At 35.7% G+C, this 12,549-nt stretch overlaps 1 protein-coding gene across 2 annotated transcripts in view; it reads left to right on the forward strand.

Annotated features, from left to right (window-relative positions):
• COPG2 (coat protein complex I subunit gamma 2) overlaps nucleotides 1-12,549 on the forward strand; it is a 110,596-nt gene that overhangs the window by 46,556 nt on the left and 51,491 nt on the right. For both annotated transcript variants that reach the window (XM_039861069.1, XM_039861070.1), the window contains exons 12-20: nucleotides 935-1,123; nucleotides 5,605-5,700; nucleotides 6,011-6,254; nucleotides 8,316-8,391; nucleotides 9,092-9,195; nucleotides 9,688-9,813; nucleotides 10,618-10,680; nucleotides 11,153-11,292; nucleotides 11,852-12,023. In XM_039861069.1, the coding sequence (XP_039717003.1) occupies nucleotides 935-1,123; nucleotides 5,605-5,700; nucleotides 6,011-6,254; nucleotides 8,316-8,391; nucleotides 9,092-9,195; nucleotides 9,688-9,813; nucleotides 10,618-10,680; nucleotides 11,153-11,292; nucleotides 11,852-12,023 (1,210 nt within the window). The remainder of the gene's footprint in view (nucleotides 1-934; nucleotides 1,124-5,604; nucleotides 5,701-6,010; nucleotides 6,255-8,315; nucleotides 8,392-9,091; nucleotides 9,196-9,687; nucleotides 9,814-10,617; nucleotides 10,681-11,152; nucleotides 11,293-11,851; nucleotides 12,024-12,549) is intronic.

Consider the following 12,549-nt stretch of genomic DNA (forward strand, 5'->3'; position numbering starts at 1 on the left):
CTGTGAGGTCAGCCAAGGGTTGCATCGCCTGAAAAAATAATAATAAAATTAAAAAATTTTTAAAAATAAAATAAAAAAGAACAACTATTTGAATTGTATTTCAAAGAGTTGATATAGGTGCACATTCCTTCATCTATAGTCTTGGAGCCAGATGTATCTCAGAATTCAGTATTTTGTGAATTTTAGAAAGGTTACGTGATGCTATCTCTTATATACTAACCCCATTGGGCCTGGAGCCAGCACCCCAGCATTAGACACATTAATATTACTGCACTGCCATTTGACTATCCTTACTAACTGTAATAAATTAAGACTTAATTAGTTTGGGTCATGTTTGCCGTTAAATGAATTTTTATACCAATACTTTGCCTAGTTTTCAGACTTTAAGTTTGTGAGTAAAGGATTCTGTATTAATATTGGGACAGGCAGAGAGGTGAACGACATTGACAGAAACAAAGGAGAATGACAAACATGTTTTTGTGACTACAGGCAATTCAGTTTGGCTAGAGTTTGCTTGTTTAAATATGGAAATGTTTTCTAAGTGGTAAGATACTAACAGTCTTTGAGCAGTGTTTACCATGCTAAGTCCTATTCTCAGAGATACTAACTTCTAATGAAATAGATGCCCATGTACACATGTACTATAAGGAAAAACTAATAAAAGACAGACCAATATTGTTATACAGGTTATAGAAAACTGGGAAAAGAAAGTGCTATGCTATACTATATGACTGTGGCTGTTAATCATTTATAAATTGACATATCTTATTTGGAAAAGTTCTTCTTGAAACAATTTCTTTTAACCCATGTTGTCCTGTTCAGATTTTAAAAAGTCACTTGTTATTTAAATTGAAATGATTTCTTCCTTTGCTTTTTAACATTCTGGTCTTTATCAGTGGCAATTTGCTTAGTATTTTTCTTGCCCTTCCACAAGGTGGCGATGAAGCACCCCTCTGCTGTTACTGCCTGCAATCTGGATTTAGAAAACTTGATCACAGACTCAAACAGAAGCATCGCCACCCTTGCCATTACTACACTTCTCAAAACAGGAAGTGAGAGCAGTGTGGACAGGCTCATGAAGCAGATATCGTCTTTTGTGTCCGAAATCTCAGATGAGTTCAAGGTAAGAGTTAGAATATGATCATGTTTTCTCCTAGTCTCTGGCTCGCCTATTTCTTTTTTTAGCAGTATCTTTTGATGAGCCGAAGTTTTGTTTTTATGAAGTCAAATTTATTAATTTATTTCTTTCATAGTTTGCATTCTGTGTCCAAAGAAACCTTTGTCTACTTTTAAGTCTTAAAGATATCTTCTTGTTTTATTGTAAATATTTTATGGTTTCAGCTTTTTCATTTTGTTTTATGATGCAGCTTGAATTAATATTGGTGTATTGTGTATGATAAATTCAGTTTTTTTACATAATAATATCCCATCATTCCAGCATAATTTGAAAAGACTTCTCTTTCCCCATTGGAGTTCTTTGGCATCTTTGTCTGAAAAGTAGATAACCATATAATTGTAGGTATATTTCTGGGCTCCTTATCATATTCCATTGATCCACTTGTCAGTCCTATGCCAGTACAATGCTGTGTTTATTGTTTTTTTTATGGAACCTTTTAAATGTTAAGTGTAGTCTTTCAACTCTGTCCTTTTTTAATATTTTAGCTCCTTTGCATTTCCATAAGATTTAGAATCAGCTTATAACCTCTTTAAAACAAAGCCTGCTAGGATTATGATCAGGGATGTGTTGAATTTATATTTGGGGAGAATTCACATCTTAACAATGATAATTCTTGCAGTTCATGAATATGGTATACCTTTCCCTTTATTTCGGTCTTTAATTTCTCTGAGCAATATGTTGTAGCATTTACTCTAGAGGTCTTGCATGTCTTTTATTAAATATATATTGAAATATTTTATGCTTTTTTGATTCTATTTTATTAAAATTTCTTTTCATCATTTGCTACTAGTATATACAAATACTTTTTTTATGTTCTCATAACTTGATATCCTTGCTAAGTACTGTATTAGTTCTAATAGTTACATATATTATTTACATAGGTCTTCTATATAATCACATTCTCTGTTAATAGGGGCAGTTTTACTTTTCCATTTCTAATCCAAATGCTTTTCTTTTCTTTTTCTTGCCTTATTAAAATGGCTAGGACTTCCAGTACATTGTTGAATAGAACTGGTGAGAATGTGTTAGAGATAATCAGAAGAACAAAAGAATAATTAAAGTAGAAAGATTTTATTCTTTCATTCATATTTCTAAAGAAGTATAACTACCCCTCTTTTTACTTATTTACTCTCTTCTATTATATATGTAGACTTTTTAAAAAATTGAATTTGTTGGGTGACATTGGTTGATAAAATATAGATTTTACATGTACAGTTCAATAATATGTCATCTATATGTTGCATTGTGTGTTCATCACCCAGAATTAAATTGGCTTCCGTCACCATATTTGACCCCCTTTACCCTTTTTCTACCTCCTTCCTTCCCTCCTTTTACTCTGGTAACCACTAAACTGTTGTCTGTGTTATATCTAAACTTTTAAAAAGCCAACAGCCTGTATATTGAGGCAGACGTTTTGGGGAACCTATGAAGGTCATTTTGTGATGTAGTTTATTGAACGAATCTCTTATGCTTAGACATTTAGATATTTTGCAATTACAAATAAATGCCGCAGTGGGTAACCTTTTTCATATGTTTTCTTGAAACGTTGGAGGTATATCTTTAGGGTAAATCCCTAGAGCTCCATATGCTAGGTTGAAAGGTATCTTAATGTAGTTTTAATCAGGATTTCTTTTATTATGAGGGAAGTTAAACATCTTTTCATATTTTTAAGGATCGTTTAATTCATCTTTTTGAATATTGTCTGCTTATGTCTTTTCTCCAGTTTCTATAGGATTTTTGGTCTTTTGTTTCTTCAATAACTTAGTCTTTTGTATATCAGGGATATTATTTCTTTATCTGTGAAATGTTATATTTTCTCCCAGTTTGTCATTTTTCTTTTTCTTATGTCTTTTTTTTGTGCAAAAGTTTTTTTTTTTTTATGTAATCAAATTTGTCAATCTTTTATTTGATTGCATTTGAGTTTTGAGTAATAGTTAGAAAGCCTTTCCCTTCAAATTATAAGATCTGAATGGGTAAATGAGAATTCACCTATGTTTTCTTCTAGTACTTGCATAGTTTCATGTTTTACATTTAGCTATCTGATCCATTGGATTTTATTATATATGGTATGAGAAATGGATCTCATCCTTTTCCAGTCACTATCCAGTTATCCCCCCAAGTTTTATTTAAAAGACTGTCTTTGTCCCAGTGATTTAAGGTACCACTTTTAACATATACTAAAATTTCATATGTACTTGGGTCTATTTGGGGGCTTTCTAGTCTATTCTATGTTCTCTTTATTCATACATTAGTACCGTACACTATTTTAAATATAGAAGCTTTGTAGGATGTATTAATAGCTGTTAGTCCCCCTCATAGCTTTTTATTTTCATTGTTCCCTAGCTATTCTTACATGTATATTTATCCTTATGAACTTTAGTTTTAACTGATCTAACTTTATAAAAAACCTCATTGGCATTTTTATTGGGTTAACATTAAGTTTATATGTTAAATTAGGGTAGAAAAGAGATTTTGATGATGTTGACATTTTAACCAAGAACAAGGGATGTCTTATAATTTATCTACTTTTGTGCCTTTCAAGAGATTTTACTACATTTTTATATTAGTTTTGAATGTCTTTAAAATGCTTTCCTGAGTACTTGATCTTTTTGTTGTTGCTATTATAAATGCTTTTTTGTCCATTGTATCTTTTAACTAGTTATTATTCATGCATATGAATAGTATTGTTTTTGCATGTAAATTTTGTATCCTACTACCTTGCTGAATTATTTTGTTGAGTTAGTTTTATTATTGATTCTCTAGGGTTTTCAGGTATACTATAAAGTCATCTGCAAATAAAGGTAGTTTTGTCTTTTATTTTCTAATTCTTATTCCTCTGTTTTCTCTTGTCTAATTGCATTGGCTGATATCTCCAGAATAATGTTAAATAATAGTCAAGATAGCGGCATCCTTGTATTGTTTCTGACCTTAATGGGAATGAGTCTCGGGATTCTCTATTAATATGCTAACATTAGGATTGGGGTGTTTGTGCATGTGCACGTATGTATATGTGTGTGTGTGTATAAAATGGAACCATTCATCTATTCCTATTTTTTCAAGAATTTTTATTAGGAATGGATGTTAGAGTTTATCAAAGGCTTTTCAGCATCCGTTGATATAATCGTGATTTTTCTCCATAGATTCACTAATATGATGCATTATATTAATCAGTTCTAATGGTGAACCATTCTTGCCTTCTTGATATAAACCCCATTTCACCATGACATACTATTTTCTTACTGTAGTGTTCGAGTATTAGTCTAATTATCACTTAGAATTTTTGCATCAATATTCATAAATGATTTGTGTAATTTTTTCCTTTCCTATATATACCATCTTTATTAAGTTTAGGTGTTATTGCTTCATAAAAAGATTGAATGTTTTTCTTCATTTTCTATGCTCTGAAATGATGTATACAGATTTGGGACTATCTGGTTTATGGGAGACAATTCTCAATTCTCCATGAGTTTCTTGTATTTCTGCAAACCTTGCAAGTTAGGCACTAGCTGCCCTTTGTTTCCTACTGTCCCAGCTTTGTTCCCTTTGTGTAGTGCAAGATAGCTTCCAGCCTGAGGAAAGACATTGTCTCCCTGTAAAAGTAAAGGTCAGGTTTCCATACAGCCCTAGAAGATACAGCTAGTGCTCCCTCTAGAGTAAAAAGCAAACATGCTCACTGTCCAGTGTAATAAAGATAATGTTTCCCTTCAGAACAGAGGACCGACATGCTTACTGCCACTATCAAATATTCAAGTGCCACACCTCAGGTTCTTGTCCTGAAGTGCAACCTACTGCAGTTCTAGCCCTTTTTGTGTTGCCCTGTGGGAACTGGGGCTCAGGAGAACGGCCCTAAATATGTGTACTCTAGCCATTGCTGTTGCTGTGAGTAATTTACTGTCTTTGATCTCCCATCCAGGATTCTCGTGTTTTTTACTAACATCCATGTAACAAGCTAACTTGTTAGCTTGCAAGTAGGGTAAAATCTCACATTGTTCTCACTTTTTGACACTGGTCACAGATCCCAGTAAAAAAGTTGTGGTAAAATTCTCCTAGAAACCATTTTGTAAAATAGTTCCTTGGTAACTTCCTCTGTTTCTTCTATGGAAATCAATCTGTTCAAGCTTTTAATCTTTACTGCTCACTTTAAAAATTATATGTGCTTATTTGCTTGGAGCAGAGGGGTAGGGTCTCTTGAATGAACTTCATTTTTACGTTGCTTTTTCTTTTCCCTTGAGGTCTCCTTGCTTATTTTTCATGAAGAACCATTATTGTCATTTTGAGTAAATACAGCGCCTCTTAGCTTGCATTAAATAACTATGCTTACTAGCTAAAGTTACAAAGATGAACATCTTTTCTGTTTTTTTTTTTTTTTGAGTGGTAGTCGTACAGTCATCATAAAAGCGAATGGCCTTTTGTTTGTTTTTCTACAGGTGGTGGTTGTGCAGGCAATTAGTGCTCTCTGTCAGAAATACCCTCGAAAGCACAGCGTCATGATGACTTTCCTCTCCAACATGCTCCGAGACGATGTAGGTGGACTACTTCTTAATCGTTGGAAGTTGCTCTCAAATTCTTATGGTTTCTGTTAAATACCTTAGCATTTAAAGCAGCTTTCTTTGTCATTTCAGCATGCCTCTCAAATAGTATGCTTAATTCTGATTGCTGTCTTATTACTAAACGTGCCATCGCAGTGACTTTCCCCCTTGGAGAAAAACCACTTTTGTTCTTTTCATCAGGGAAGGGGAAGGAAATTTGCATACTATGAGCATGAGCCTCCAGAGTATAAGCATTTTTCCAGAAAGCATCCTCAGGATGAATGGCAGTTTTCTCTTTTGCCAGGGAGGCTTCGAATACAAGCGCGCCATCGTAGACTGCATAATCGGCATTGTGGAAGAGAACCCGGAGAGCAAAGAAGCGGGCCTAGCCCACCTTTGTGAATTCATCGAAGACTGCGAACACACTGTTCTGGCTACTAAGATTCTACACTTGTTGGGCAAAGAGGGCCCCAGAACGCCTGTCCCCTCCAAATATATCCGCTTTATTTTTAATAGGGTCGTACTGGAGAATGAGGCTGTCCGAGCTGGTGAGTCGTTGGAACACTGATAATGATGTCACTGCTGATCTTCTGAAATGCGTAACTCAAGGGGGTGGTGATGAAACTGGAAAATGAAGTCGTGAGGTCTGTTTGATGGTGGCATCTTGGAGCATACTTAGGCCCCAGATATACAGCTCTTTCTCTGTATTCCAATTTCCATCCTGAGTTTTGCCTTATATTAGGGACAAATAACCCTTGGCATTTGGTATAATGGGAATACCGTGATGCCAGTATCCATTTTTTCAGAGTTGTACCATAAGTTTGAATGTCTATGAAATTTGTGTGTGTGCATCTGTATTTTTTAAGTGTCTTATTAAACAGGTCTTAGGATTTTTTTTTTTTTTACTTTCTCTTTAATCATTCCTTCCTCTTAGCATATGAACAGGTTAGACTCTCTCCTATTAAAATATGAACCCTCCTTTGGTCTGTTATCTTTCACTAGCTACTGACTGTATTTTCTCTGTCAGAGAAAATTAAAGTCGCCATTACTAGCTGCCTCCATGAACTTATTCTTCATTTTCTCTCCAACTCACATCTAGCTCTCTCCATTAAAAATCCTCTGAAACTATTTTTTTTAAATACTACTTATATGGTAGTTTGAAAATCAAGTTAGACACCTTAAAGTTCTTATCTTTGTTCACCTCTCAGTCAGTTTGATGTACTATTGACTAAACGCTTCATGAAAACCTTTCCCTTGGCTTCCACAACAACCTGCATCTTCCCATCGCTCCGCAGTCTTATTTAGAGAGATTTCCTTCCGTTCCTTAAAATCTTAGTTTTCCTTAGGGGTTTGTCTTCTTAACTACCTGTTTTTTATGGTGATCATTTTCAGAGCTCTCTTGATATGCTGTGACATTGAAGTCACACCTCTTTCCTGAACTTGTAGGCCCAACTGTCTAAGGCATTTCAACTTGAAATTCCAACTCACCTAAACTGAAATCCTCACCTTTATCAACTCAGTTCAAAGGCAGAAACTTATTCCACTTTTTTTTTCCCCCTCATCTGTTCTTTGGCAAAATTCTATCAGTTCTGTCTTCTTAATATTTCTTCATTTTCCTGTTTTCAAGGGTGCTGCCTTAGGCTCTCGTCTGTTTCCAGCACCCACCTAGTCTGATTGCTTCTAGCCTTACACAGATCCAGTCTGTTCTCCGTACTCCGCTCCAAAAACAGTCTTTGCCTACAAAACCTGCTTACTAATTTTGCATAGCACACTCTGCTACAAATACATTTATCCCGTATTTAACCTCCTTTAATAATAACTTTGAGGTTAAACTACACCTATTTTTATTTTATCTCTTGGCTCTCACTTGTCTCCTGCTCTCCAATACAGGTCAGCCTTACTCACCTGTGTCCAGTTCCAGTGTTAATCCAAGCGTACTTCTCTGGGCCGAGGTCTTCACTTGTCATTCTGCCAATACTCTTTTTCCTGCCCATTCCCTCTAGGCTAACTCTGCTAGTTCTTCACAATTTAACTCAAGTAATAAGTGTTAACTCCCCGTCTTACTTCTCCTCCACCAATTCTGATTTAAAGTCCCCTCTCTGTATTCAGATAGCATCCTGGATGTAGTTCTCCAGGATGTGGACTTACTGTGCTGCGTTGTCATTATCCCTTTACTTGCCTGTCTTTCCCACTAGTGCGCAACTCCTTCAAGTCAGGTTCTATCTGAGTCTTTCCTCTTTCTCCCCCCAGCACCTGTCACAGTTCCTGACAAAAGTTAGGAGAGCAATCAATCTTTGTTGAGCTGGTTGTTTGAGATTAGAGCTTAATTATTCAGTACGGTATATAAAGATTCGTGGTCACAGTAGAGGATAGCTCATAAAACATGATTCCTTTCCCACACTGCATGGAAGATTTTCCCATTCAGAGCCTCTTGGGCCTGAAGATTTCTGTTTATGTGTAAATGGGTCAAAGAAATGAGATCAAGAAACACACGATAAAACAAGTTTATTTCCCCTGAACATTGGGAAGCTTCTCTAATTTTTTTGAATGATTACTACTTAACTCTAGAAACCAGTATTTATGTTGCTTCGTTTTATGCTTCAATATAGCTGCTGTGAGTGCTTTGGCTAAATTTGGGGCTCAGAATGAGAATCTTCTCCCAAGCATCCTTGTACTCCTACAAAGGTAAGTAAAAGAATGCCTTTTATCTTTTTAAAATAAACACCACCATATGACTGAATATAGAATTCCTCATTGTACCGTATCAAGTGCATTACAGGGCCTAAGAGTAGAGCTGATGGAGTAAGTGAGGGGCAAATGGCAATTTTGTCCTTATCTAGTAATTTTGTATGTGCTAAAACTATAAAATTTGACTTTGGATTTCTCTCTGTATGATTTTGAGAAAGTGACTTTAATGCATGTGTCTCAATTTGTGTAATAGAGGCCAGCTTCAAAGTGATTCACTAAGTAGAGTTGAAAATATCAGCTTTTTATGGTCTCCATGACTCCCTATTTGATGAGGAAAATACTCGGCTTTTGCAAACACTCTGTGATTATATCTTGTAATTAAAGCAGAAAAATGATAAACCAAAGGCTGGCTGGTTTAAATGAAACAAATTGCCATTTGAGTAATAACAATGCCTGGATTCTGAATGCTTTTTAGTATCCATAGAAAGCCTAATATTCCTACTTCTTAATTATAAAGAAGTTTAAGTCTTTACCAGAGTCATGTGGTTGTAGATCCCAGAAAAAACTCCAGACTATCTTCTGTTACTGTGTTCTTCCTAATTATTTTAATGTCTGTCTTATATAGTGCTTCTGATTCATAATGACACTATGAATCCTTAGGGTGCTGTGACATGCCTATTCTGTGTCCCCTGGACAGGTGTATGATGGATACTGATGATGAGGTACGGGACAGAGCTACCTTCTATCTGAATGTGCTGCAGCAAAGGCAGATGGCACTGAATGCTACATATATCTTCAATGGTCAGTGAGAGCTGAGGATGTGGACAATACACTTTTGTTCCCCAGATGGTATCTTAGAAGTATATCTCATGATGATGTGCATACGAGCTGACTTCACTAGGCAAAATGCATGGTTTTTGTCTTTGAATGCACTTCCATTTCTAGAGAAACCTAAAGTATATAAAAGTCCAAAGAATACCTGCTTGTTCCTGGTCCTCCTTGAGTTCCCTCACAGAAAGGTTTACCTTTTCTCCCTTTTCTTATGCTATCATTGTTTCCACGTGACTAAGTTGCTTTCTTTTCTGGAAATGTTTATGCTCTGTTCCCATGCTTCCTTGGATGAAATTTTAAGACAGTTTTATGTAATAGCCTTTACTTTTAATCATTTAGGTTACAACATCTGTAGTTTTATTGTTCTCCCTCAGAAAGTATAGATAAATGTTATAAATCTGGGCCCATCTGGATCCTAGCACTGGAAAGAAGTTGTAATGCCGAGATTTCTGTGTTTCACAGGTTTGACAGTTTCTGTTCCAGGGATGGAAAAAGCCTTATACCAGTACACATTGGAGCCTTCAGAAAAACCATTTGACATGAAGTCTATTCCTCTCGCTATGGCTCCTGTCTTTGAACAGAAAGCAGGTAATGGGAACGCTTCACTCTGTTAGTTTTTCACCAATGGAATAAGCTGTTAGCATATTTTCTCTAATACCTTTGTTTAATTGTCACTCTGTACTTCTAAATCTTTTAGAACTAAGGTGGATTTTTTTTTTATTAAGGTCTTAAAAAAATGTCCTGGGTTGTTTTTTTTTCATAAAAGCAGTATGAAACATGACCCATATTGAAAGTTTTTTCTCTGTTTTAATGCTCAGTATTACAGCATTTGAGGTTAGTTGTCACTGTGTGTCTTAGAGCAGTAATTTTGCTGTCACCTCCTATTTTTATTTTCTGAAGTTGGTAATTCCTTAATTTTGCTATTGGAGGTTTGTCTTGAAAGAATATATGGGACAAGATTATAAAAAAATATATATTCCCAGGGAATATCTAACTTTAAAATTCAAAAGAAAAAAGAGAACAAATGTTTAGAGGTAGAAATGAGAATGAATGATCTTAACTGAACATTTTCAGTTTTTCTGTTGATGCAGGTAATTTTTTCTATTTGAATCATGAGATTTGTTTTATAAATTGTTCCTTCTTTTAAGAGTAATTTTTTTTGTATGTCATGGTCCACTTAAAGCAAATTCTGTATTTTTAGGGCTTGCTTTGTAATTTCACAAAATATGTTTACTAAATACATTTTAATTTGAGCGTCCCTCCAAAAAAGTGACAGAAGCCTGTGATTTAGCAATAGCCCCTTATATGTGTTCAAGAAGTTTCTGTCTGTCAGCATTTTCAGCTCAGTAGTAGGAGGGAAGCTCACTTGATTGCTCATATCTGTCTTTGTAGAAATCACACTTGTGGCTACTAAGCCAGAGAAGTTGGCTCCTTCCAGGCAAGACATTTTCCAAGGTATGATGATTCGATGGGTAGAAGTCCTGCACTCTAGGCACTGTAAATGGAACATTCTGCTACTTTCATTAAATCTGATGAATTATCAGTATAGGAAATCTTTGTCCGGCTGAAACCTTGTCATAGGTCACAGTTGCTGGGGCCACCTGGGGTCTGTGGCGCTTTCCCATTTCCAAGTGCTAACTCTCTAACCGGGAATGTTCTTGCTCTGTATCTTGGTTAACAGAGAGCTCACATTCTAAAAAAATTAGGAATATAGTTTATTTATTTTATTTATTTATTTTTTTTGCTTTTAGTAATCGAATATATAAACTCTCTAAAAACATCGTTTTACTAAACCTTGGGGGAGATATTAGAGTTTTAAACTATTTGTCAGGCTATTGGAAATGTAAGACATTTTAGGCATCCAGAATGTCTTTCCCCTTTGTCTTCGTATTTTACTCTCTTCCTTCTTTTCTTTATTTCTTGATAGAACAATTGGCTGCTATTCCTGAGTTTATGAATCTAGGACCCTTGTTCAAGTCTTCTGAGCCTGTTCAACTTACAGAAGCAGAAACAGAATATTTTGTTCGTTGTATTAAGCACATGTTTACCAACCACATTGTGTTCCAGGTGAGATAAGTGCCCTAACTGGCTCCTTTAGGGGCTTAGTATGTTTGAAGACAAGTATTAACTCCCCATTAGTTTGTGATTCTAGTTCTTTCTATAGCAAAGCAAATTGGCAGCATTTCTTGTTTTCTTTCCTAACGCCAAAGCTACAGAGATGCCTTCATATGATGGGTTAAAAACTAAGAGGACATAAAAACAAAATGTCTGAAGAAGTTGAGCAACATACAGTATCACCTATTAAAAAATAATCGTCATTTAACAGGGTAAATTATGCGGGCTGTTCCAAGAACTTGGATTTCAATTTGATTCCCAGTAGTGATCAGACATCTGCCATCTTGTTAGGCAGAACTAAATCTCACAAAAGAGAACAAAACTAATGAATAATAAAAATCCCAAAACCTCAAGAATAAGGCTATCCCTATGGCCTACAGAAAAATCTTTGGAGGAGACCTGCAGCGCTGTTTAGGGAGTGAAGGTTTCCAGAACTGAGTTGTGGGTTATAGGACAGAAGGAAGAACTTGCTTGCAAACAGTGATAACTTTTTTTCTGTTTGCCTTTTCAGTTTGACTGTACCAATACTCTCAATGACCAGCTACTGGAGAAAGTGACAGTGCAGGTGGAACCATCAGATTCCTTTGAAGTGCTGTGTTACATTCCCGCCCTCAGCCTCACATATAATCAACCAGGAATATGTTACACTCTTGTCCGTTTGCCCGATGATGACTCTTCAGCAGGTATGAACCCACAAAAGGGAAGAGATATACTTACGTAGTTAAGAATGCATTACTGCTTGAGCTCTTAAATGTCTGGACACACGTTTGGAGTTCAAGAATATGGTTCTTTTCCAGAATTAAATGTAATGATAATGGTGATATATTTGTATTTATAAAATCAGTTACTGGTGCAGGAATATTATTTATAACTAATATATAACTAAGTCTCTGAGTAAAATTTGCTGTACTTTTCATCTTAAAAGAGAAACTGAATGTATGCAGGGGTAGTTCAAAAAGGACCTCAGGCTTTCTGGTGAAACAGTGTAACCACTGACGAGGTTTCATATACCCGATGCCTCCTGTGAAGAAGCGTGGCCTGCTTCTCCCTGATATTTCTTTCCAGAGCATCTTGAGGGCTTTTTATTTAGTAGATCCATGGCATTTTAAAATATGTCATTTTCGAAGGTCATGCAGTGTAAGGCTGGCATGTGAGCGTATGTTTCAGCCTAATGAGTCTCTTCACCAACAGTTGTGTGTGCATGTATGG

Source organism: Pteropus medius, unplaced genomic scaffold (assembly GCF_902729225.1).
Source record: "Pteropus medius unplaced genomic scaffold, Ma_sr-lr_union100, whole genome shotgun sequence".
In the NCBI taxonomy this organism is placed as follows: domain Eukaryota; kingdom Metazoa; phylum Chordata; class Mammalia; order Chiroptera; family Pteropodidae; genus Pteropus; species Pteropus medius.